Source organism: Pipra filicauda, unplaced genomic scaffold (assembly GCF_003945595.2).
Source record: "Pipra filicauda isolate LSUMZ 115617 unplaced genomic scaffold, ASM394559v2 scaffold138_size1969278_pilon, whole genome shotgun sequence".
Taxonomy (NCBI): domain Eukaryota; kingdom Metazoa; phylum Chordata; class Aves; order Passeriformes; family Pipridae; genus Pipra; species Pipra filicauda.
The window spans coordinates 1,600,181-1,624,168 of record NW_024103862.1 but is presented as its reverse complement, the minus strand read 5'-3'; the positions used below and the strand labels follow the sequence as shown (position 1 = coordinate 1,624,168).

Genomic DNA, 23,988 nt, shown 5'->3' with positions numbered 1-23,988 from the left:
GTCTCCTTTCTCTCCTGGCCAGGTGGTACCCTGGTACTTCTGAGCTGGTGGCCCCTGACCAGGGATAGTTGTCTGAGCCTCCTCACCTCAGTATGTACCATGGCACTGCTTTTGGTGGCATCTCAGTGCATTTTACTGCACTGGCTGCTGGCAAGCAAGTTTCAGATGGGAGCTTCTTCCTTCTGCTTCTGTCACAGAGTAAGACTTGTATTTTTAATTTATGCTTTGGTGCACTGGCTGTTAGATTAGAGATCATCATTATTATGAGCAACAGGATATATCCTTCCTCCAGCTTGAAAAATAAAGTTCTGTATTCAGGGAAACCAATATCTTTTATAAGAACCAGGGGAGCACTCATAGGAGGCAAGTACTGCTCATGACTAGTGTAATATTATGTATAACCATGGTGAAAACCTTTTTGTAAAGCTGTTTGTTTCTTTTTTTGAGACAAAAACCCAAGAGGCCCTGACCAGCTATTTCTAAATTGAGAAAAAAAAATTAAGCAAATTCCATTAAATCTATCTATTCATAAGCACAGGTCTCCTACATGCAAATATCTCATGTTTAGTTACCTAGTTGCACCATTTATATGTTTTCTTTCCTTCTAGTATTTTGAGCACTTAATGAAATATCCTCTACCACATGGGCAGAGGTTAAGTTACTGACTACTACTTCACATGTAAGCAGGTTCTATGGCCGAAAGTATCCCTTGAGGTTATTCAGTTGCTCATAGCTTAATCTGGCAGAACACTTTGAAACATCAATCACAAATTTGGTACATATGTTTGCAGATTTTCTCAGTTCTGGCCCATTGTTTTAAATTTTTTGCATCTTCTACTCCAGTCTTGAAACACTGAAACTGAAGTAAGAAAAATGTTTAGGATGTGTCATTCAACCAAACATATCGTAAGATGTGTTTTTTTTTCTCATGATATGAGAGGGGAAAGACAGCAAGCAGCAGTACACAACAAGTAGATCCCTGGGATTTAATGGCACTCTGTTACTGATCTATTGCCTTGCAGGAATACACAAACCTCTTGGTAGGCTTTTCTTGTTGTAAGTCTGAGCTGATTCAGACAGGACATAGAAAATGGTGAATGGGTCAGCAGTAGTTTCAGCATCTTTGAATCAAGATGTAAATCTAGTGGGATACTTGGGATTTTAGTATAATGCAACAAAGAAAGGCCAGTCAGTTGCATCATGTTCACCACTTTTATCTTAGCCTTTCTCCCACTGTTTTGAGGCAATGGCATGAAGTAATAAAAAGGATATTGTTTTCCTGGATGAGCTGTGCTGTGTCTGTTCTGTAAAGCACCTTGGCTAAAGGACCTTCTGCCTTTCCAAGTGACGCTGAGCCTCATCAGTCCGCCTCAAAGGCACTGTTTGTTGCCCCCAGGTACTCTGACTTCTTCTTGTGCTTCATCCACATCTTCCTTAGGAGGCTGGGTGTCCCGCACAGGTTGCCTCCTGTCAGTGGCAGGGAAGCTTCTGCTCCTGGTGGCAGAGCCAGGTCATACTCTGTTGTCTTTCTCCAGCGGTGCCTGTGGCTGGCAAATAAAGCACAGATGTGTACAGAGTGCATCTCCATGGCCCTTCTTCCCTGCTTATGGAGACCAGCCATTTAAAACCAAAAGCTGTCTTGTTTCAACCAGATATGTCCGCGCTGGCCTGTCCCTGGGACTGGTAAGTCTGGAATGAGCAGGGGCTGTGCAGGACAGTGGGCTTGGATGCTGCAGCTGCCACCCTTCCACTTGGTGCCCCTGTTCCCTTGCTATCAGAGTAGACACTCACACAAGGGGATGGGCTACAAGTGGGACCACTACTAAGTGCATCCTGTCTAGCACTTGTCACCCAACAAGAAGCTGGTAAGTTGTCCAAGGAGAGTGCTGGGCCCTTCCACCAAAGTCCCGGGGACCATGTGGCAGCACCTGGGAGGGGTGAACTCCACTAGCTGAGGGGGATTTACGTGTCTGTACAGAGTGCGATGGCACTGTGACAATCAGCTTCTTACTGTCCCTCAGGTGGCAATGGTAGCACCTCAAATATCACATAGATCCATGTCTGAATTAACTGCCTGCTGATGAGTGCATTTGTACTGTGGTCAAGCTGTTCCTTAATTATGCTTAAAGACGTTAAAGGTTTGTGCTTTTTTTTAGTTAATTTTTTAGTTAATTTGTGGGTTTTTTTAGTTAATCATATTTTCTAAGCTACCTCAGGGCAAATATGGTAGACTTCTTAGAGGGAAAATACTTGAAAATATTTATATTTTGAATTAAGATGACTTTTTTTCCAGTGATAAAAGAGTTGTAATGGGTACTGAGGCAGCTGTATAAGTGGCTATGGCTAATGATATAGTCAGCATATCCTTTACCAATCTCTCCCTGCCTTTGGGAAGCAAGAGGCATGGCTTGGCTGGAGGGATGGGAATGAACTTACTCCTCTGTAGAAGTGCAGTCACGTGTGGGAGAGCCTGTGACAGTCACAGTTTTCACTGTGATATGGGCAACTGGAGATGGAGGAATCTGTGAGAGGAAAAAGCACATCATTAGGAAATGCCACTGATGAATAGGGACACAGGTTCATCTGAGGAAAGAGGCTGTTTTAACAAAATCAATAAATACTGTAAATCTCTCAACAAGAGAAAGCAGGTTAGGGATTTGACTGCCCAGCTCTCAACCACACAAATACCAATTGCTCTCGTGAATGTTCTCAGTGAGGTCAGCACATGACTTGTATGAGCAAGAGTTACACCTCCCATCAAAAGAGGGAGGCTTGCAGAACTTTTTAGTCCCCAGTTATTACATTTAGCTTCCTGAGGCAGTGAGGCTTTGTGCAGACTGAGCAGCCTGCCTCTTGCAGCTCCTCACAGGCAACCTCTGTGGCTGCCTGGGAAGCAGATGTCTCAGCCATCATCATCCCTTGAGCATTGTGAAATGTTTCCCTGTTTTGTTGGGTGCTTCTCTGTGGCGCGGGGAGCCCTGGTTATATTCCAGTTCTGCCACGGCCCCACAAGTGCCTGATTGTCGACTCTCTCCTGGTCTTATTTGAACCTCAATTGCCTGCCAGAACTGAGTCACTTTATCCCATAAATGGGTCAGTGAGACTAGCATATCCTCCAAGACAGTAAATTAAAATGTTAGTTGCCCAGAAATAAAAAAAAAGTCAAAAACTGTGCTGTGATCTCATAATTTCAGGCAATAAGCATATATTGATTTTACTGGCAATACCGAAAAATTTCTTCATGTTATTGTCACTACCACAACTGACCTTTAAGCTGTCTAGGGCTATTTCTCCTGGGATTATTCTGAGAATGGATACGTTTAAGTGTGCTTTTCAAGTATCCCAAGACTTGGAGATTTTGAAATCACTTTTGCAGGCATCTTTTGCAATTTAACCGTGGTAATTATTGGTAAGTTCAATTAGTTTCATTACACTGAATACCACTAATTTTGACCATCCTTCAATATTGCACTGTTGTTTTTCCCAAGTGTAGCCCAGCTTTCAGCTAGCAAGTATGTTGCAGCCATCCAAAAGAGCCTTTGAAACCTAAAGTTTTGATAGTATGGTCCAGTGTTGGCCAGAAACTTTTCAGAAGATTTTTTTTCTCTTTGAAAAACCTATATTTTTTAAATGTAGGGATTTGAAAATTGGGGTTTTTTGTAAGACAAAGAAAGGAGGGAGAATGTTTTAGTAAACATGAGTCATTTTGAACCAAAACATTTTTTCTACCCATTAAAATACAAATTTAAGGGTTTAGTATGAAGATTTTCTCATCAACTCTTTTTTGACATTTCTGACTCACGTGATTATCATGTCAAGTTGGCATTCTGGAGAATGCAAATTATTTGATGCCTGTTGCACTTTAGAAATTAGTTTTTTCCCGATTTATGAAATTCCCTGAGAAACAAGAGGCTAATTCCTCCCAGCTCTTGCAGGTTGATGAGCATTCAGAACAGGAGCCTGTCTCCTTCTGTCCCAACACCCTTCCTGGTCCCCGGAGGGGTAGTTGTCCTGAGCCAGTCTCTGCTCCCAGCTAAGGATCCTATGGCAAAATTATGTCTCAAAGGTTTAACAAAGACTGTGAAATCCACATGTACTGCAACAGACTGTCCTGCTGTTACTGTGGGACAAACTGAAAGGTACAACAGTTTAAGATGCATCAGACAATGGTAGTTGGTCAGTTGGTCTTGCTGTATTTACTTACCAAAGACTTTCCATCCAACAGGTGACTATAGGACTTGGATGACTCTCGCTCATTAATTCCCACTGAAAAGCATAAGAGATATGGCATTATCTGTAATTATCCCTTTGGCATATCTTGTATGAAAAGCCTCTTTTCATACAGTATAAACTCAGATATGGACAGAGCCCAGATACAAATTATAATTCCACTGGCTTTGATTATAGCAAAAGCACAGAGTTTTCTTTACTATGACCATCTGTGATGTCAAAATAAGTGATTGTGGAATTACTTAAGTCATTCTGGAAAGTCTCTCAACTGCTTGCTCCTAGACTTTTCAAATGAGATGGTGAACTGTCCTTAGCAGACCAAGCTAAGTGGGAGGCATTCCCCTCCGGGACCACTCACATGTCTCTGCATGCAAAGAGTGGTCCCATCTGCTGCTCCCCAGCAGAGGTTGGGCAACCCAGTTTTTGTGCATCCTGGAGCCCCCATTGCAGGTCTGTCCTGCCTAGGAGATAATTCTCTCATTTCTGCATTGCTCTAGGGAGTTATTTTAACCTGGGCAGAGATGTGTGTTATGTCCACCTCATCACAGAGAGGGATTTAATATTTCTCCCAGCTCGCGGCTGAGTGACACCTCTCTGCTGTCCTCAACTCTGGAGGTTACCCTTCACTTTCAAGTGAGTGCTCAGCCAGTAACTTATCCATGGATAAATGCTCACTGACATTCCTGCTAGCTGTACCAAGGAAATAAATGAGTGAGGGATACCAGATTTTTTTCATGGAGCCAAATCCTCCCACTTGGCTGGGGGAGTGTGGACCATTTCTACTGCTGTGACCAATGGAATACAAATAATGAAAGCAAATTTGGAAATAGTCAAGGTGCTTCTTATAGTGCTGTCTCCAGCATGACTTAGCAATCAGAACTGTCTTTTCCTTCTGGGGGCAATATTTGAGCATGACAAATGTCTTAACCAGCTTCTTGCTTCCTGCTCCACCCCCTCTAGTAATTCCATTAGGTACCTTACTGTATCCCTCACGTCAAAGTTAATGAAATTACCTCCTCTCATCTTGCATATTAGGTACTAACAGTATTCAGCAAGTAGCTCCAGGCATCAGTACTTCAGCTAATGTCCATATTTTTTCTTTTATTTGGTTTTATTTGCTCTTATATTGTCTGATTCTTCCCTTCAGCCTGTCCCTCTTCTTACTAGATACAGAAAATGTTCTGGCAAACTTTTAGCAAAATATCTGAAAAAAAGTAAGGCCTCATGGCTTCAGGTTTGTAGGTGCTCCCCTCAGGACAGTAGTGGCTGGGTGTATTGTGAATTCCACTTCCAGAATTGCCTTCCCGTACACTGAAATGGACTGTCCTTATGCTTTGTTATTTGTGTGGGATTCCTGATGCTAGCAATAAACATGCTGATGGCCTCATCAGTGCTCTTTTATGTTTTTTGTTCTAATTTAAACCTAGTTTCTAAGTTCTGCCCACTCACTTCCCTTTCCCCTCCTATGAGACCTGTTTTCCCCTTTTCTGTTCTTCTTTTTGGATTTCTACAGCTTTTCACTTTTTTGCACCTCTCTGTGATCCTTTACTCATTTCCCCTAACAGCAGAGACCAGAAGGCCCTCCTTCCTCCCTCTCTGGCTCTCTGCCACCCTTTACCCTGCAGCCAGTCCCAGCCACTCCTCCTCATCTCCCTGCTCCAGCCCTGAGGCTCCAGTTCTTTGTTCAGACACATCTTGGCTCTGGTCCTGGTTTGAGGTCTTTCCCTATGGTCCCAAACTCAGTTTCTTCCTTCCCAGTTTCCCAGGCCCCACTCCTGTCTGGTCTATGTTCCTGATGGGATGGCTTATGTGCAGTGCAGTTGCAGACCGGTGATGTGAGGAATATGCACCTTCATGCACCTGCTTTAATAATTTTGCATGTTTTAACAGCCAAATGCCCATTTTGTCTACCAAATACATGCCATATGGGATTTTTTTAAAGGCTTATGACTTGACTGCAACTGGGTGGTTTTCCAAAGGAGAGCAAAACACACGGTTTTGATTAAAAGGCCATCCCTTGCCAAACTGCACAGCCCTGCTCCAGCTTTGATCCTCCAAACATAACACACCAGTGTTGAAGGAGCTGAATGACCACTCTGTTTATGTTTACTCATCTCCTTGGTTTTGTATTGGCAAGCTCTATTTTTCCTTCACGAGTTCTCACAAATATGCTGAAGAAGTTTTAGTTGAAAAAAATTCAGGTCTGTGGCTGACATCCAGAATCTGAAATTTCATCTCAAATTATTATGTTCTGGCAAGTTCTAAGCAACTGAACAGGGATCTTATATAATAAGATGACTCAGGCAAATGCAGTAATTCACAATTTATCATTCTAAAATATTGTCAAGGGGTGTTTATGACTGAATAAAGTGAGTTTATGACTCCAAATAAATTGAGCAATGCCACAGTCATTATCTCATTAATTCCACTAGATATTTTAAGCACGGAATTATCCTCCAGGTACATAATAAAGCGCCCGCTCCGCTGCAAACTGGAAGGCTGCAATATCTAAAAATGTCCTAAAGCTGTGGAGAAAAAAAAGCCCCTTCTGTGGACTTACCGTGCTGGGCCGTGCCCTTGGCGGGGCGGGGCCCCCTCTGCCCGCCCAGGCCCCGCGCCTCGTCCTCGCTGTACAGCACCTGCAGCAGGTCACCCTGGTGGGGCCGGCGGTCGGAGATGGCCACCACCTGCAGGGAGGAGACAAAACCGTCCTGTTACACTTGGCTTTGGGCATTAGGTGGTCTGTTGAGGTCATGGGGGAGCCGAAAGGCAGTTTGCTCTTCCCACTGCTTTACTGTCATCCAAAGTGGATTTTGTCAGGTGGGGGCTCTGGGATTTGTGGGATTTGTTTTGTTTGGCTCTAGCCTCTGTGCATGAGACATATAGTATGGCCAGTCTTCGCGAGCAAAGATTTGGGAAAGGTCATTAACCCTTCGAGCCTGCGCAGTGGATTTTTTAGGTGAGACACAGTGTGCGCTGAACTGAGCCCACCCTTTAATCCTGAGGTTCATCTGCCGGGGCCGAGCAAACTTGGACAGTGGCAGTGAGGTCCTCAGGATGTAGGTTTGTTTAGAGTGACCTTCTCTTAGATGGATGGTCTTACAGGGCTGACGAGCTCCATCTGCCCGGGGGAGTTTTTCCCTGGCCTGGAATCGAACCCGGGCCGCAGTGGTGAGAGTGCTGCAACCTAACCATTAGACCACCATATGGGAAAATCCTGTGGAGTCTCTCTGGGACCCAGCTACTTATTTACACCTTTCTGTATTCTCCTCAGGAGATTGAAATATGGTCTTTTTCAAGCTTCACTGAGTAGGATATGCCTATTAGACAGATCAAATTTAATTTTTTATTGTGTCACATCTTGGGCAATCGATCAGACTTACACAATGAGAATTACAACTGCTATTTCCTCATGGTCTACCCTGTCTTTTGGACTTACTTACTTACTTACACTCATGATAAAAGCAAGACTGGATTTAAGCATGGCCCCTCATGCCAAATTGTCCATTTCCTCTAATTAAGTTTTAATTCAGTTTGCCATTAATCTGCAATGTGATTTTTTACACAGACATAAAAATGTATACAAACCAATGCTTTGCAAAACAGGAAAGAAGAAAACCCCAAACTTGACCACTTTTAACTCTTTTGTCTCCATGTATCCTCAGGAGTCGGGAGGAGGCTATATTGTCTAAATCCTACTGACCAGCAGGAAGAGGAGCAGAAACTGCCCAACAGTAGGCAGAAATACTGCTGGAAAAGGCTGGTAAGGCAACCAAAGCCTCATCTAAGGTCTAAGAGGGGTTTTCTCCTAATTCTGTGGACTTTGACACACAGCCGAACACAGTCCCCACTTGTAAGCTACAAAAGGACATGCCCAGTGGTAAGTTAAAGTCAAAGGGACTATTGGTGTCTGAAGATAAGCACACACTAAGGTCAGCTGCGGCCGGTTCCCAGCTCTACTGACCATGAATCTGGTGCTGCTGAATAGAGTCGAGCCTCAGCATTACTCCGATAACTCAGAAACGAGAGTGATACTGGTTGTGAGAGGCCTCCTGTTGCTGCTGAAGCTGTTGGCATTGGCTCTCTCCCAGCTGCCCCTGGACCAGCTCCAGCACCTCCCCATCCCTCTGCAGCAGCTCCTCACAGGCTGCAGGCTCCTGCGTCCACGCATACCCTGACCACCTGAACCTTGCAAGCTGCTTATCAGAGGCGTCATCCCCTTCACCACAATGACATCAGTGGAGACACCTGTCTTCAGTACAAATATGATGAGACTGTGGCTGGCAGGGGTCTCTCATGACAGCCCTTGGAACTTGCCTCATGTGAATCAAGCTTTCAAGGAATTCCACAACGCTTAGCTCTTCCCACCGTCTCTGGAAATATGCCCAGTGCTCTTGGTCAAACTCAGACTTTATTGGTGTGTGACAGAAAATATCATCAACCCTATGCTACTGAGACACCCGAGGTCACTTATTTTGCATTGTCATGGAAAGAGCATTTTTGGTAAGTAGGATGCTGGCTGCACCTAATTCTAATCCTGAAAGTGGCTTATTCGATCAGCGTAAACCATCGTGGACTTGAAACGTAACATTCTGCCTACGTGTTGCAAAGAATGAAATATGGTTTGGGGAAAGGAAGCAGGATTTTTAACTTGATTAATAGCAGGAATTATTTAGGCACATGGTTATTGTTTGCAAGATTCCTCGTTACCTGTGATATCAGTAATGCCAAAATGCCTCCAAGCAGCAGAATCTGTATAAATAAGTTACAGTACCATTTTCCATTACAGCTGGAGACAACAGTTCAATGTCCATAGCGAACGTCTTTGCAGTGTTTGGCTGTAGCACCCTTTGGAAGTTCCTTATCTCTTAATTCAAGATTTCACTGTGACTTTGGCTACCTCACTCATTGCTGTAATATGTTAAGACTTATCTAGGTCAGGAAACTAAACCTGCTGCAGCACGGTTTTGATCTAAAGTGGAGCTGACATTTCTCTAGGGTACCTAGGGTAAGGCAGAAGGATCAGCTGGGAGTCACTTTTCTTTTCTAGACAAACCAGGAGATTTAAATCTGTGTGAATGGCAGAGTCAGCCAGACTGTGCAGAACTACCAAGTTGCTCTCTAAAAACCTACTGTTTTTAGAACCTGTAAGTCCCTTGACCGGCTCAGTCTGTTTGCAGGACATTGCCTCTGAATTCAGAGCTCAGCAAAGTGTCTTTTAATGGACTTTGCCGTGCACATGACAGCATGGAGGCCTGGCATACCCACTGTTGAAATTAGCTGTGCTAAGGGGGAAGGGGCACGAAAGACACAGGAGGGTTGCAGAGCGGCACAGATGCTGTTCCAGCCACCCCGATGCTGGACCCAAAATCCCACCACCAAACCAACAACCATCCAGAAAAGGTGACAATTAAATATATGGTTTTGGATAAAACTTTGAAGGTTAGAGGCTGAACAACCAAGTGCTTGTTAGTGGAGCAAATGCTGGATTTGTAGAGTTAAGCTCTTTTTGATGGTCTAATATTGAGCTAATTTTTAATGTGGTAGCTCTAGCATCCACAGAGGGATTTATCATTTTCATGCAAAGTAGCCAGGTACTGTCCAGACAGTTCTACCCAAGGGATTTTGGGGCTAGAAGAGCAAGGGAAGAGAAGTGAAGGATCTACTATCATTGGAAATACCTCTTAATAGGGCAACAGGAACTGCAAATAAAGATGTTCTTTAAACACTCAGCTGAAAAAGAGAAGGTGTTTCCCCCCTTCGTTCACCCTTCCACAGTCATGTTTGTGCATTTGGGATGGGTTCTTGAATGTGATGGAAGTTACGCCCCCAAAAGTAAAGTCATTTGAATGTTAAATCACTTACTGTTACACTACTCGAGTATTTCTGCTGTGAAAAAAAAAGGTCTGGCAGATGTCCACATTGGTTGCTATTTTTGTCTTGCTGAGGATTAAAGTTGTGCATCCACTGCAATTGCCAGAGCAGGAGATTTCATGTTAGCTGAGGCATTTCTACAGCACTGACTACAGGTGCAGATGTAAAAGTGAAAAATAAATAATCATTCTGCTACTTTTCTGTGGGTCTAGAAATTGGCAATCACAACTTCCTCACAGGCTTATCTATTCCAGTACATGCAATTTATTTGAATGCTTGTGTATGAGCTGTAAGCAGCTGCATCCCACTGATGAAGGGGAATGCACAAACCTAAGAGTTGACTGCGCCAATTCCTTTGGTTTGAGAGCCATCCTTGTTTTCTTTGCTGGAGCTGCAGACCATTCCTCGGGCTTGGTGCTCCACTGCTACTACGATGCTGCCTGCATCATGACTAAGAGCCAATCAAAAGACATCCTTAATTGGGGTCAGGAAAGCCCCAAAGGAGAAAACCAATCCTCTTAAAATACAGCAACAAAACAGGGACTTTCTTATCTCATTTTCTTAGGCCTTTATGAGTATAGTGCTGCCACAGCAGCTGATCCCATCCAAATTAAATATTAGATGCTTCCATTTAGTAGAAACAACAACTATCTGCTGGGATTTGGAACATCATCGCAGACATAGAGTTGCCCTTGATTTCAATGAAAGCTTAGCTGAAAGTTTTCAGCTAAATAGTTTTATGAAAAATTTTGTCAAAAAAAAAAAAAGAGGTAAGTTATCTGTGCATACTGTTTCATCAAGTGAGAATAGTTTACTTTTAGTTTGGACTTTTCTTCTGTTTTTATATTGAATGGAAAACAGAAGATATCAAAGGCATAATGGAAATAAAAGGCATAAGGAAATAAAAATGGGGTATCTCAAAATGGCTTAGTTTGAGTAACACTCCAGCACTCTGACTTTCATCCACATTTGAAGAGTCATTTTGAAACCTGAGCCTGAGTTACAGGACAAAAATAAGACTTTTTACCATTTGTAAAAATACACATATATATCGTGTCTACCCAAAATTGACAGGCATGTTATTGACTCAGCCTGGGAACCACTTCAGGCCTCCTGTGACATTCTGGGATCCTGTGATGTGCTTTAGTAACCAAAAGATGAAACAGGAGTGAGGGCGGTAAGCAGGAGGACCTACAGTTCTGTAGGGAGATCAGGGAACCAGGAATGCAAAGAAGAGACTCTCTACGATGGGGCTGTGTAGTAGGATAGAGCATGGAAAAAAGAAAGGCCAAGGAGCAAAATATTTCAACAAAGTGCTAGAGAGGAGACAGGTCTGTGGTGAGAAGAAATGCTGTGGCAGAATAGTCTCAAACCCTGTAAAAAGTGCTTGGATATGCAGAAGAGAAAGAGACTGTCATTCCTGCAAATCAGTTAAAAGGATTGTGAAAGGAATTGTGAATGGGTCAAGTGGATTTAAGGAGGAAAAACTGCCTCTGAAGGCAAGAAACCTCACACCATGTGCCAAAGCACTGGAACTTAGAAAACATTTTCTCAGAGAATGAAAAATGTTCAGTTATTTTAATTTGGGGGTACCTCAGCTACAGGGAGTGGGTAAAGCTCCATGTGTGCCCTCTGTGCCGGTGCACTGCAGGTGAGTCAAGGGCAGGCAAACATTACTGGGGCCAAGGGACAAGCATCCTCCAGTGGATGGCTCTATCAGTCATCCCTTTGGGTTGAGATTACAGTCCACTGCTTGGTGTTTTTCTCCCAAATTCCCTGGGATACTGGCTCCTTGATTAACACGTATATGTATTGCTATGATTTGTTTACTTTTGATTCTTGCCTGTCCCCCTACCACTTTGATTAAGGCTTTATGGATAAGAATTAAGTCTGTGATTCCCTCAGATGGTCCATGTTGATAAGCTGATATGTTCCTTTTGACTGTGCACAGCAAGACCACATTTATTTTATTGTTTGTTTCAAAACACTTCTGTATATAAACTGCAGCTTTACAGAAACTCTCCTTTCTGTTTCCCACCCCACTCCCTACATCAGACACCGATGCACTTCTTTGCCCTGAAACATCTGCTTCCCATTTATCCACAGCATGTTTTAGGATAAGTGTACTCAACTAGAACTAAAAAAAAAAAAGAGGGATAGAAAAGGAGACTTTTCTTACGTTCTTTGTTAGGATGTGCTGCGTAGTTTTGGCTCGTCTTCGGGCAGGACTACATGCTGCAAAAAGAAGAACAGGAACGTAGTCAGCCTGTAGTGGAGGTGGACACATGCCTTTAAGGAAGATTCCAGCTGAAATAACTCCCAAAAAACTCCTTTTTAATGTTGTCTCAGAGGTCATGCTCTAGCTACACAATACAGACATCCATGGGCTCAGGGCAACAGCCAAGTTTCTGCAACTCTTCCATAGGCTTCCTGGAGGAACCCTTCTCTTTCCTCAGTTTTGATCTGACCTCCCACCTGCCAATATTTCAGAAGGAAATGACTAGTCTAAACGTTATCTTGGAGAGTTCTAGAATTTTATCTAGTTAGGGATTTTATCAATAAGCTCAAACTCCCTCAGGACATCATTTCACTTTTACTGCATGATGTCCAAAGCATAACATTTGCACTAAGCCTAATATTTTCTTTTTCAATCCTCAGAATGACCCATTCGGTTCTCTAACTTGGGGCATTTTGCTTAAAGTCTGTTTCTCTTTTTTTATTTCTTAGGCCCATGAAAACACCAAAATCATAGAACCACTAGGCAATAGATACACAAAATGCCAGGTTTATAAGCCAAGTTTTTGGCTGGACTGAAGTGAGTGGTTTCTGATGAGGGTTTTATTGGACAAAGTGAAGATTATTTAAACACTTGTTGTTTGAGTTAGAATTGAAACTGGCCTGAAAGGCTCTGTGATACTTCCAGCTCTCCCTCTCATCATGTATTACCCTCCTCTGTTTTCAGGCTACAGGAGCTACAGGATTTAGCAGCCAGTGACAGGAACAGGCCTGCAAAAACCTGCCAAATGTGGAGAATTAACTCCAGTTCTAAAGGCTGAGCCTTGGGGCAAGGCATGTGAATGGGGGTTTCCTATTCAGGCTCCATGTATAATCCAAAGGCTTTGAAGAGCCAGGAAGGTTTGTTATGGGATGATGGGTGACTCCTGCTCCCCAGGTGAGCTTTCCTTTACATTGGCACACATTTAACTCCAGGAGTTACAATGCTTATCGCTGCTATGTATTACTGTTTGCAGAGTTTTGAAGCTGTGTAAGCAGCTGGAGGTCATTGAAGGCCGCTGGTTACTGCAGCCAAACGGCTCTCCTCAGATGGCAGGAGTAACTGGGCTTTCCAGGGCTCCAGTACTGAGCAGTGAGCTGGCAGTGAGACCAAAGTCACTCCTCCTAGACAGTTTGAGCATGTCTAACAGCCACCCCTCCATACCTCAGTGAGGGTATAAGTACTGAGCATTAGGACCACACTGGAGAAAAAGTTTTGGCCTGTTCTCTGCCGATAGTGAAACATGACAGGAATATGGGAGGTGAACAGTCTTGCCCAGGGTCCCTGAGAGTGGTTCACTGCAGCACAGGGCACTTCCACACTGAACTCATCACAAGTAAGTTATCTGCCTGTTTAGAGCTTGAGAATGTGCTAAGCTGTCAGTTCAATTACAGTCTGTTTTGCATGGCATAATATCCTCAGGGATCCTTACTGTCTTCTCCTGCAGAACACATTTTATATTTTAAACCACAGGAGTGTGGGATGAAAGCTAGACAAACATAATAAAGATGGCTTGATTTTTTTTTCTTCCCTGGCAATATCTTGTAAGTTGTTTTTGAAGCTGCTTCAATCACCTTTAATTCTGGAATTTCATTCTGTGAGGACTAAACTAATTGCTCACAAATGAAACACTCAAGTGCAAAAAAGTTTAGTGATGCAAGTAATTAATTATCTTCTTGTCTCTCTGGTATTTTATGTATTTTACCAGACAGTGTGAGGAGCACAGTTCACAGAGATTTCTACCAGAAGCAAGTGCTTTTGTGCTGTTATAGCTACCCAGGCTGGTGCACAAGGAAGAACACATAAATGTGCCTAACAGTAATAAATTTGCATATTTTCAGAGTACATAGGATCCACAGTCGAACTTACTGCCTGTTGTCCACCAGAACAAGTGGCAAAAGGCTTACAGGGGCTGAAGAAAGGCAAGGCATGAAAGGGAAGTCATAGCACCAGCAAACATGAAGTTACTTGAATAGCCATTGAAAGAAGAGTGAATCACAGAGGTAGCCAGAAGTGACCCACTTGTGGGGGAACACAATGGCAGCAGTGCAAACAGTGGGGCTGCGGGGCTGTCCCTGCAAACACGAATCTATGCAGAGAGTGGGAGAGAAGGAAGGGAAGAATTAATCCCTGCAGACGATGTATTTGGATTTGCCTGCAAAAGAATGTTTGTATGTACAGCCCAGCTTTCGGGCAACAAATACAATTACAGTGATGTTTCACTTTGTCATTTCCACTTATATTGCAAAATTAAGCAGCTGAGAACTCATGCTCGCAGCTTGCAAGTAGAGATCTGATCTGGTCCCAGAATTTGTTTTCCCTGCTTTTCCCTGCTTTCTTGTTGCTGAAATATGCAGCCATTGAATTTAAACTAATTTGTTCAATCAAATGCAGGCTGGGCTTTGTCCGGTTCTTACTCTTCATTAGAAGCAATTAATGTTAATCATGCATTCATTTCCAGGGCATGGCTTTGGAAATGGTCCACTTATTGAGCCAGCACACTTAAATTCAACATTCATGCAGTTCACCCACTTCATCTGAGCTGCTAACTGCTCACAGAACTTCATTCTCTTTTCTATTACGCAGAATAGCCACACAGTTGCAAGCTGTCACTTTAGCAGTTACCTCATAGGTATAGCAACATCGATTTCAGATCTCCCAGTTTTGTCAGTGCAAAGATTTTACACAGCCACAATGTTGAAGCACCTGCACGGATTAGCTCGTGAAAGCGGCGGCGAGTGCTGGGCTGCGGGCAGAGCAGGGCACGGCAGAGCAGAGGAGCTGCTCATTTCAAAGATTTCCCCATTGCTAAACATCCCATCCCTCCAAAAGACAACACCGTAGTGGTTGTTACATTTTGATGTACTCACATTTGGATGAAATCACAGTGGTGAAAACTTCTAAATTCTCGTCGCTGCAGCTGTAAATCTGGTGCATTTTCCACGTCTCCCTACTGACTGCCTTTCAGCTTCATGCAACCGCTCTGAACTTCTGGTAAATAGGTTTCACTAATCCAATCTGGCTCTGTGATCATTGTCCAGATCTACAAAGGACAGACTGATGCTGTGATCTCATCTCATTCCATATTCTTCATTGCAACATTTTCTGCTCCCATCTGGCTTTCTATGAATAATATTAACACAAAGATTTAATTTAGCTGTTACTTAAGCCTGTACTCAGATAGAAGCATTTTATTTAATGTCTCCTTTTACCAGTGTGGAGAATCCTCTGCAATAAATAGCTAATAATTAAAGTCTAATCTATAGGCAAACAAATGTTTACAGAAGTACTACAAGGACTTTTTTAAAAAAATTGGGTTAATTGTGTACTTTAACACATTTATCATAAAAATTTGCTTCTTCCATATAATGAGGAGTTGATTCTAGGGGCATTAAGAAAAGTGTTTTGTGCTTTACCTTTTAATTTCATGAAAAAGTACCAGAATCCTGGGCATTTCAAAGGAAAATTTCAAATGCAGATGACTAAGAAAGGGCACATCAGGCAGATGTGCATAGGTCTCTATGCCCCCTACATTTCCGTGGTTGCAGACGGAGGGCAGGTGGCTCAGTCATAGCTGGGTTCCTACATGACTTGATAGTTCTGGGGCCTAATCCCATATTTATGCACTTCAATAAAGGGTCTTCTTGCCAAAGCTTTTCATTCCTTAATGCTCCTATTAGAAATTGTTCTTTTCCACCTCTGAATATCAGCCCCCTCAACTTCTGGTGACTTACTGCTGCCACGGACACTTAAGACAAAAAATTTTGGCTTGCAGGCTCTAGCAACTGATGTAGTAGGAACACTTTCAAGTGTGAATAATGATATTAAATTATATCAGTCTAATGAATAGCCTCCATTACTACCACGTGTGTGTCTAATTAACACAAAAACAAGAGCTGTCTTCTCCTATAATAGAGGTCTGCCACCAACAGTCCCAGACGGAAAGTGTCAGTGAACATGGGCTGTCATTGTCATATCGATGAACATTTCTGATTCGAAATAATAAATACTGGTCAAATACACATCCTGAGCCTGGAAATTTTGGTTGAGTGGAAGGTGTCGCTGTTTCAGGAAAGCAATGAGTGAAGAGAAGCTGTTATCTCTTGTCACCTCCCAGGGCAGGCTCCTGCTGTCCAGCGGTAGCAAAGCCATTGTGGTGCTGGGGGCATTGTCTCAGGAAACCGTGCCGTGCTTAAAGTGGGCGGTGGGACGGCAATATAATCAACCAAAAGTTCAATTAGTTTTTGATTTATTGCGCCACATGTTCTGCTTGTATGACTGATGTCATTAACATCAGGCTCGGCTGGCACGTTCATCTGTCCCTGCCCGGCTGCCTCTGAAGGCACACACACTCAACAGATGGGGAGCTGCACGGGTGCGAAGGCAATTGTTTACCCCCCTATTGTTCCTGTGTCAAGCAATCAAACCAAATCCATTACCCACCGAGAAAAAGATCAGCGCACCGTCCATTCAGCAGTGAATGGGGCAGACGCGGTTATGCAGGAGGCTTTAAAGCTTTCAAAAGAATAAAAAAAAAATAATGAAGACCAACACTGAATAGTCGATAAAAAAAAAAAAAGGCTATAACAAATCTAACCCACCCTTTATTTCACCTTCAAGATATTCATAGTCTTATGAGAAGAGGGGTACTTTTGGATCCAAATCATTGGTTTCCTAGTTCTAGGAATGACCTAGAGATATTTTCAAATAGTAGATGAGGTTTAACTTTAGAACAAGTATTGGGTGCTTCATGCTGTCAAGGGGTGGTGGGAATGTGGACACTGAAGTGAGACTCAAGAGGTTGTTACTAGTTGGCATTCACTGTGTTACAGGGCAAGTAGGCTTTGAACACATCTTTACAGGCACAGGATGCTCTGGGGATGAGTCACTCTGTACAAGGAGCTGATAAAAAGGCTCTCACCTCACTTCCAAGCTGAAAAATAGGCTTTAGGAGGGCAAATATAGCATCTCTCATCAGGGATCCTCATTTGGGAATGAATTTTCCTCTGGTCATGAAAGGGAGTTTGCTGCCTTATTTTGTCCAGATCTTACAGCATAGTCGAGCACTATGAATGCCCAGAGTTTTGCAGGAAATCTTAATGTGGCTTCAAGAAAACGACTGCACATATTGGGCTATGTTTTTTCCACCTGTCTGTGAAATATTTTGGGCAAATGTCCTGGTTTAGCTATAAAATGGGTGTAATAACAAGGAAGCTTTGCACTACAAAGCTCGACTGCATGCTACCTGCTGAACAACAGCAGGCAGTAATCTTAGACTTGAGGGAGATAACTCTCCACAGTGTCCAACCTAGGAACTGTTCGCAGAGCCATATCGGACAATTTCATATGGTGTCTCCCTTTGGCTCCCTACTGACCTAACAAGAGTCCAGTCTGTGCTGGGAGCAGGAAACCAAACAATTTTTGACTCCATGAATCATTGTTTTGTTCCCCAAACTACATAAAACATCTAGAGACCAGGCTCAATTTTTTTTCCTCATTGCTAAAGACAATTAATAAGCTATTAACTTAATTCACATGGTGCCCCTGCAGCCATGAGAAGACCCAAAGAAGTTTTGGCACCAGGGTATATCTTTGACTGAAGACTCCCAAGCAAACGTGGAATCCAGATTCCTAGCTGTGATATAGCAGTTTACCAAATAGCTGAACTCTCAGTGTTGACAGAAAAGGATCAAAATGTTTGCTGGTGCAAGAACAGGGTGACCAAAGGTGAAGAGGGACAACTGAGGAAGAGGAGGAGGAGGAGGAGGAGGAGGAGAAGAACTCAGGACACAAGAACAGACATATGGTGTCTGCCAAAACACCCATCTAACCTTATATGCAAGTCTGGGACAGGGAAGGTATTTGATTCTTGGGAATGTGGGTAGGAAGGAAATAAAGGTGGAGGAAAAGAGATATTTGCTGAGGCTGAGAGGAAAACAGCTCTTGAAAACAGCAGGAGGCTCAGTGACCCTGGTAAACATGGCAGAAAATCCCATAAACTGGTGAAATGTCCTTCTGGGGAGTTGGCAAGAGTGCTTTTCCCAAGGGCTGAATCTGTTCAGATACATTTGGAAGAAACAAGTGTAGATGCTTGTCCTGTTTACCAAGTATGTCAGAGCTGATAAACTTAAAAGTAATCGAATAAAAATTCAAATATGGTTACAAAAACTTTAGAATTTTGAGTGATTTAAGATAAGTGTCAGAACCTCTAGACCTTATTTATCCTGGCCTCTGTGAACAAATTAATCCCTTTTCAACACAGCATTCTTCCCGTGAACTTAGTGGGAAGCATCTTGGTACTCCCCGTATAGGCAAGGAATATTGCCAAGGGATTCCCTGGACAGAGCTCTTCCCAAGGCAGGTCTCTGGCTTCTACCTGGATCTTGTACCTCGTTGTATAAGAGGCAAATCTAATCTGTACTGAGCCCCTTGAGCCTATTTCTTACTGTTAGCTGGGGAATATGATAAGGATAAACCTCAGATATTTTTGGAATGGGATTGTGAACCAGAGTGATGCACAGATAACCATTTAAAAATAAGATGGGATAAAACTGCACATGCATGCTGCAGGCATCTACTCTAAAACACTTCCGTGTAATGCAGTGCCAGCACCACTTTTTGTGGAAGGAAAACTGCTTCATTTCATTCTAGGGCCAGAGAATTGCAACTGCAAATGACTGAAAAGGAAAACGAACAACAAAAAAAAGCAAAATAGAAAGTGAGCTTCTCATACATAATCCATTATTTTTCTCTAAATGAAAGGAATAGAGAGACAGATACACTATTGATAATTTCACCTCCCACTTGTAGGAGACTGAAAATCTAGTTCAAAATTGAAGTAGCACTGCATGGCTGAAAGATCTGTGAATAAGTGAAGAATTGTCAAAAGTAACATTTGAATTTGCATCTGGCTAGAAGTTGCTGTAACAGATTTTTCCTGAATGGGAATAAGATTGAGGCATTTAAGAAATATTTTGAACTTTATACTCACTACAGGGGACCAGGTGAGAGAGATGCAAGAGCTCTTTAGTTTGGAAGGACTAATGCACAGACTTCTCTGCTAGTCAGGAAAGAAAATACCAGCCAGACATGGAAGCCAGGCTGAAAGCATCCCCCCACTAGTTACGGGAAGATATTGCAGGATCCTGACAAAAGAAAAAACCACAAGTCTGGTTGGCTTCTCTTAAAAAAGTTAAATATAGATAATTGGGCATTCACAAATTTGCCCTAAGCTTGTAAAACACACTTGAGTAAGTCCATATGATGATTATCAAGAAACACAATGCCCAGGACTGCAAGGTTCAAGTCCCGCAGAGCTTGTGCCAGCAGAAGGGATTGCACTAAGCCAGTATTAAAGCTAAAGCCAGGCTGAGCACGTGGAGGCTTAACAAGCTTTCATATACTGGTCATGTACTGGTAATTCACAGAAAGCATTAAAAATGTCAACAAAGGAGCGATATGTCCAAACTGGGCTGTGACAACAATAGCTGATTAAAATGCTAAACTTTATTACATTTGTCCTTGATATATTAATTTTTCAGGCTAATTGATCAGAGATGTCTTTATTCCGCTGATAAAGTACAGGGATTTTTGTATGGGTTTTTTCACTCTTGTTTTCTTTTCTTTAGAATATTTTGACTATTGGCTCCTGCTGTGAACATAACCATTTTTGGGCAAACAAGCATGTTAATAAAAGCTTGTCCTGTGGTTCCTGGATTTATGCAGTGGTAGCCCTCTTGCTCTTACTGCGTACTGTGTCTCACACCATATGCAGTAAAATCCACTGCTTGGCTAACCAGGCAGAGAATACTTAGGATTTCTCCAATGGATAAGTCTAAATAATAAGGCAACTTGAACTGTCACCTTACATGTCTCTAGTATGTCCTCACACAGCCATCAAGCTCCTTTTGCCACGTGCAACACATGTGCTTTGTGGGGATGAAAGTCTTTGGAAGGTATCAAATGGCATTGCCTCCTCTGGCTCAAGTTCTGTGTGAAAATGGGCACTAGAACAAGGACCATCATTACTGGCACTCAGAAACCCCCGTTCCAGAAACTTAGAAAATAGGAAATAGAAGCTGTATTAAGGGCACATAAGGAGGATCAAATTTGTGAATCCCTGTTTGATCCAGACTTAAGCTACGGGCCTGTGTGAAGCAGCAAGGTAGCACAGGAGATGGCACTGCAACAGAGGAGGTTTTAAAACAGCATGGGAGCACCAGTCTTTGAAATGTGAGAATTTTGAGGTAGCTTTTGTGCAACCATTACATCACATGACCATAGAGCATGCACGTATGAACCTGGAGGGAGGGGACCTCCTCTGATGCCAATTATCCTAAACGTTTTTGCAGAGATGAGATGGTTTATCTGATCTCCCTGCTGGTTTGGTCTTTGTCCTCTCTACTGATGCTGCCAAGAAGGGGTGTCAAAGATCTTCTGTTGTAAGTACTCGACTTGTTTGTAGGAATCTGATTAAAGTAGATCACCTCAGATAACAAGAGGAATTAATGCTGCAAATACATAGGAGAGGATTTTCAATCTCATAAGCTTCATGGAGGTCAGTACAAGTCACGCAGCAGCCTCTGAGATCTCTGATTTTCACAGAACTGATCTTTACTTGTCTTTTTCCTCTCTCCCATTAGCCTTTACACTTAAGCATTTACCTTTATTAATTCAGTTCTACTTGTAATCTGTTCTGCTGCTCTGTCCAGTATGAGGAAAGTACGGTACAGAGGTAACCCTGGGTGACAGAAAACCAAAAGGGAACAGGAAAGAGTTTTTTGGGCTTTGCAATGGACATGGCACATTCTCCTTAATAACTATATAGGTGTAGATTCCTCATCCTTCAGGTTTTTATGATGTTTTTTAAAATGCATATTCTGATCTTAGATGTCACCCTGAAGTCTGATGTTCATATATCCTCTCAACTTGGTCAGCCAAAATTAGTAGACTCCCGGATCCTAGCATTTCAACTTTCTCTCTCTCTAGCGTGTAACCATGTTATATATTCACGCTCAATGTCTCAGCCGTGAACAATTTTATGCAGATGTTTGCACTCATGTCAGTTTTTCCCATTGCCTTGCTTGCTGTGTGCATGCAGATGTCTCTGGTGAAGGACATACTTAGACTTTAAATGCCCATCAGCCGACCCTGTGCTGCCTTTGTTTGGCGCTTTGGTGATTTTAGCTTGGCTCTTTTGGCTAGGTCCCCAAACCGTGCTTTACAGTTGGTGATGTTATAATTTCTGACATGAGAAGTCACAAACGGTTACTTTACTATCAAAATCTGCCCACTAGCTCTCTGCTCAGTTTTGCCAATGGAGGAGTCCTAATTTTAGGACTTCCATTTAAAATACAAGTACAGTAGGTATGAAGTACACCAGCTTGACCACACCAAGAACTAACGTCGGGAGATGGCTACATGAAGGCTGTGGGATGTGTTATTCTAGGATGTCCTAAGAGCCCGAAATGCAGATGGTGCCACTGTGAGTGTGTCTGAACGGGACCCACACGCTCCAGAGGTGGGAGCAGAGGCTGCAGCCCTCTGGAAGGGAACACTGAAGTGCCACCGCTCACAGCACAGCACTGACACGGCTTTGACCCTTCCTGGGGAGGCTCTGATCCACTGAAACAAGCGTTACAGAGGCTCTGAGGTTTCAGCAGTGTAAGGCAAATGCAGTTCAGGCTCTCTTCATGTTAATTCCCATTTGCTGCTGCTTGGATAAGCATGTAGTGACAGCTTTCATGAGGCAGGAACCTGTCCATTGGAAAATGGATTATGACCACCAACTCTTGCACATAAACAACTGAGCAATCATCTAGTGGTCACTAGTGAGACACCCTAGGTCTGTGCTGGTGACCTAGAGGTGAAATGACTTTCTTTGTCTATTTGAATCCCTGAAGCATTCAGACCCCTGATTGGGCTGGGGGGGGAAGTTCTTATCTAAACAACCATTAATCTTTCTTAAGGTGAAAAGGTCAGAAGAGCAAGTTATTCAATGTTAACTGGTTTTTTATGCAATCAAAAAAGCTTCTTTATTTCCAATGCTATCTTAAAATATACAGCAACACTTAAACATCCAACCTTTCACAGTGGTTTTTTGAAAGTGATGTCAGCTTTTAGATAAATGACAAAGTCCATACACAGTGTCAGCCCCCCACAGCTGTGTCCATAGCCATACCAACAATGACACACAATGTTTTCCTTAAATCCCATAAAGGCAAGTGACAATGCCACAGAATGAAGCGATAACGTATTAAAGCTGCTGACAATCAGTCTTTAACATGTGTTATCCATTTGACTGCAGGTGTAAATCAGCATTTCAATGTCAAGTTGCTAATTTAAGGCTGTATGGTCAAACATCTAAACAGAGTACCCCAGAAAAAGCACAAGTGCACTGTCAAAGTAGGTCAAAGTCACTGCAGGTCAGGGAACACAGAGAAAAAGTTCCCCATCAATAAACCAGTTTGTCCTATGATATATATATATTTCATGATACAGGAGTATTAGATTAAATTGAACATTCAATGGGAGCTCAGACTACAGGGTCAGCACAACCAGCATTCTGTCACTGCTCAGCTGACTTTGGTTGTGCACATGCTGTCAGAGTACATGACCACAGAACCAAGCTGTGTGGTTCTACAGGGTGACATGAATTACCACGTGAATTATCCTCAAAGGATACATGTCATGTTTCCTCTGCTTTCACTTAACTGTGCCACCTCATGGATGTACATTAATTTTTCCCCTTTAATTTCATATTAGAGAAATAAGGAAAATATCTGCTGCCATTTGTTGTAATTAGAGTTCTCTGAAAATGGAGTACATGTAATTTTTCCATAGAAACTAGAGACTGAAAGTATTTGTTTTAATCTCCCTCTCCTCCACCTAGGAAAGCAGTTAACTTGAGAACCTGATAAACGTTCCATTGAGCTGTGTCAAATGGTTGTCCCTCTTATTATTTGGCTGTAAACATTTTCTACCAACTCACTCGTGGTAGCTGTTTCTGTTCAATGGGGAAAAAAAACCAGAATTGCATTTTAGAAGACTATTTAATGGGATACTGGGACTGGTAAAATATAAAACTGCATTCAGAAACATTGCATCTAAGGGAACTGTAGTGTTCCTAATGATAGCCCAGGTTTTGGGCTTTTTTTTTGTGTCTCAATTTCACTGAGAAATTCAGAGCAGCAGTAGAAGCTTCTGCTTATTTTCATGGACCACTACACATAAAAATATGCACTAAACATTTTGTAACAAACCGACCCTGTGTGATTTCTCACATGTACGCTGCAACCCAATGCGCAGATGGAGTCTGCAAATTCAGTCACTGACAGTCCCACCACACCACTACTTAAAGAGAAACTACTACTTCTGTAGGTGGCCTGGTGGTACATCAAAGATTAAACCAGGTCTCGAGGAAGGATTAGCAGGGGTGAGTTGGTGTGGAAGACTCTCTTCTCACTGCTCAGGGCTGACACTGCAGCAAACAAGCAGTTTGTGTGCTGCTGCATGAACTACAGCTCCTGGAGAGATCAGGAAAATGGTGGCATCGCTTTCTGCATTCACTAGCTGGCGTTTGGATTTAAAATAAGTACCTTTTCCTTTAG

The 23,988-nt window shown here is 42.7% G+C and overlaps 1 protein-coding gene across 1 annotated transcript; it reads right to left on the bottom strand.

Moving 5' to 3' along the window:
* Positions 1–1,198: 1,198 nt before the first annotated feature.
* Positions 1,199–15,454, bottom strand: VXN (vexin). Its single transcript, XM_027748168.2, has 6 exons — positions 15,250–15,454; positions 12,284–12,339; positions 6,791–6,917; positions 4,205–4,266; positions 2,437–2,522; positions 1,199–1,547 (listed from the first exon to the last, which is right to left on the bottom strand). Exons 1-6 carry the CDS (start codon positions 15,314–15,316, stop codon positions 1,361–1,363), a joined length of 585 nt encoding a protein of 194 aa, XP_027603969.1. The 5' UTR covers positions 15,317–15,454; the 3' UTR covers positions 1,199–1,360.
* Positions 15,455–23,988: the final 8,534 nt, after the last annotated feature.

Bases quoted from the DNA above. Each gene is read 5' to 3' on its own strand.
- VXN (XM_027748168.2), bottom strand. From the start codon at position 15,316: ATGCACCAGATTTACAGCTGCAGCGACGAGAATTTAGAAGTTTTCACC. The intron at 4,267-6,790 runs GTAAGTCCACAG...TATGCTTTTCAG, and splicing joins CAAGGGCACGGCCCAGCACG to TGGGAATTAATGAGCGAGAG. The intron at 1,548-2,436 runs GTAAGTTCATTC...TTTATTTGCCAG, and splicing joins GACTGCACTTCTACAGAGGA to CCACAGGCACCGCTGGAGAA.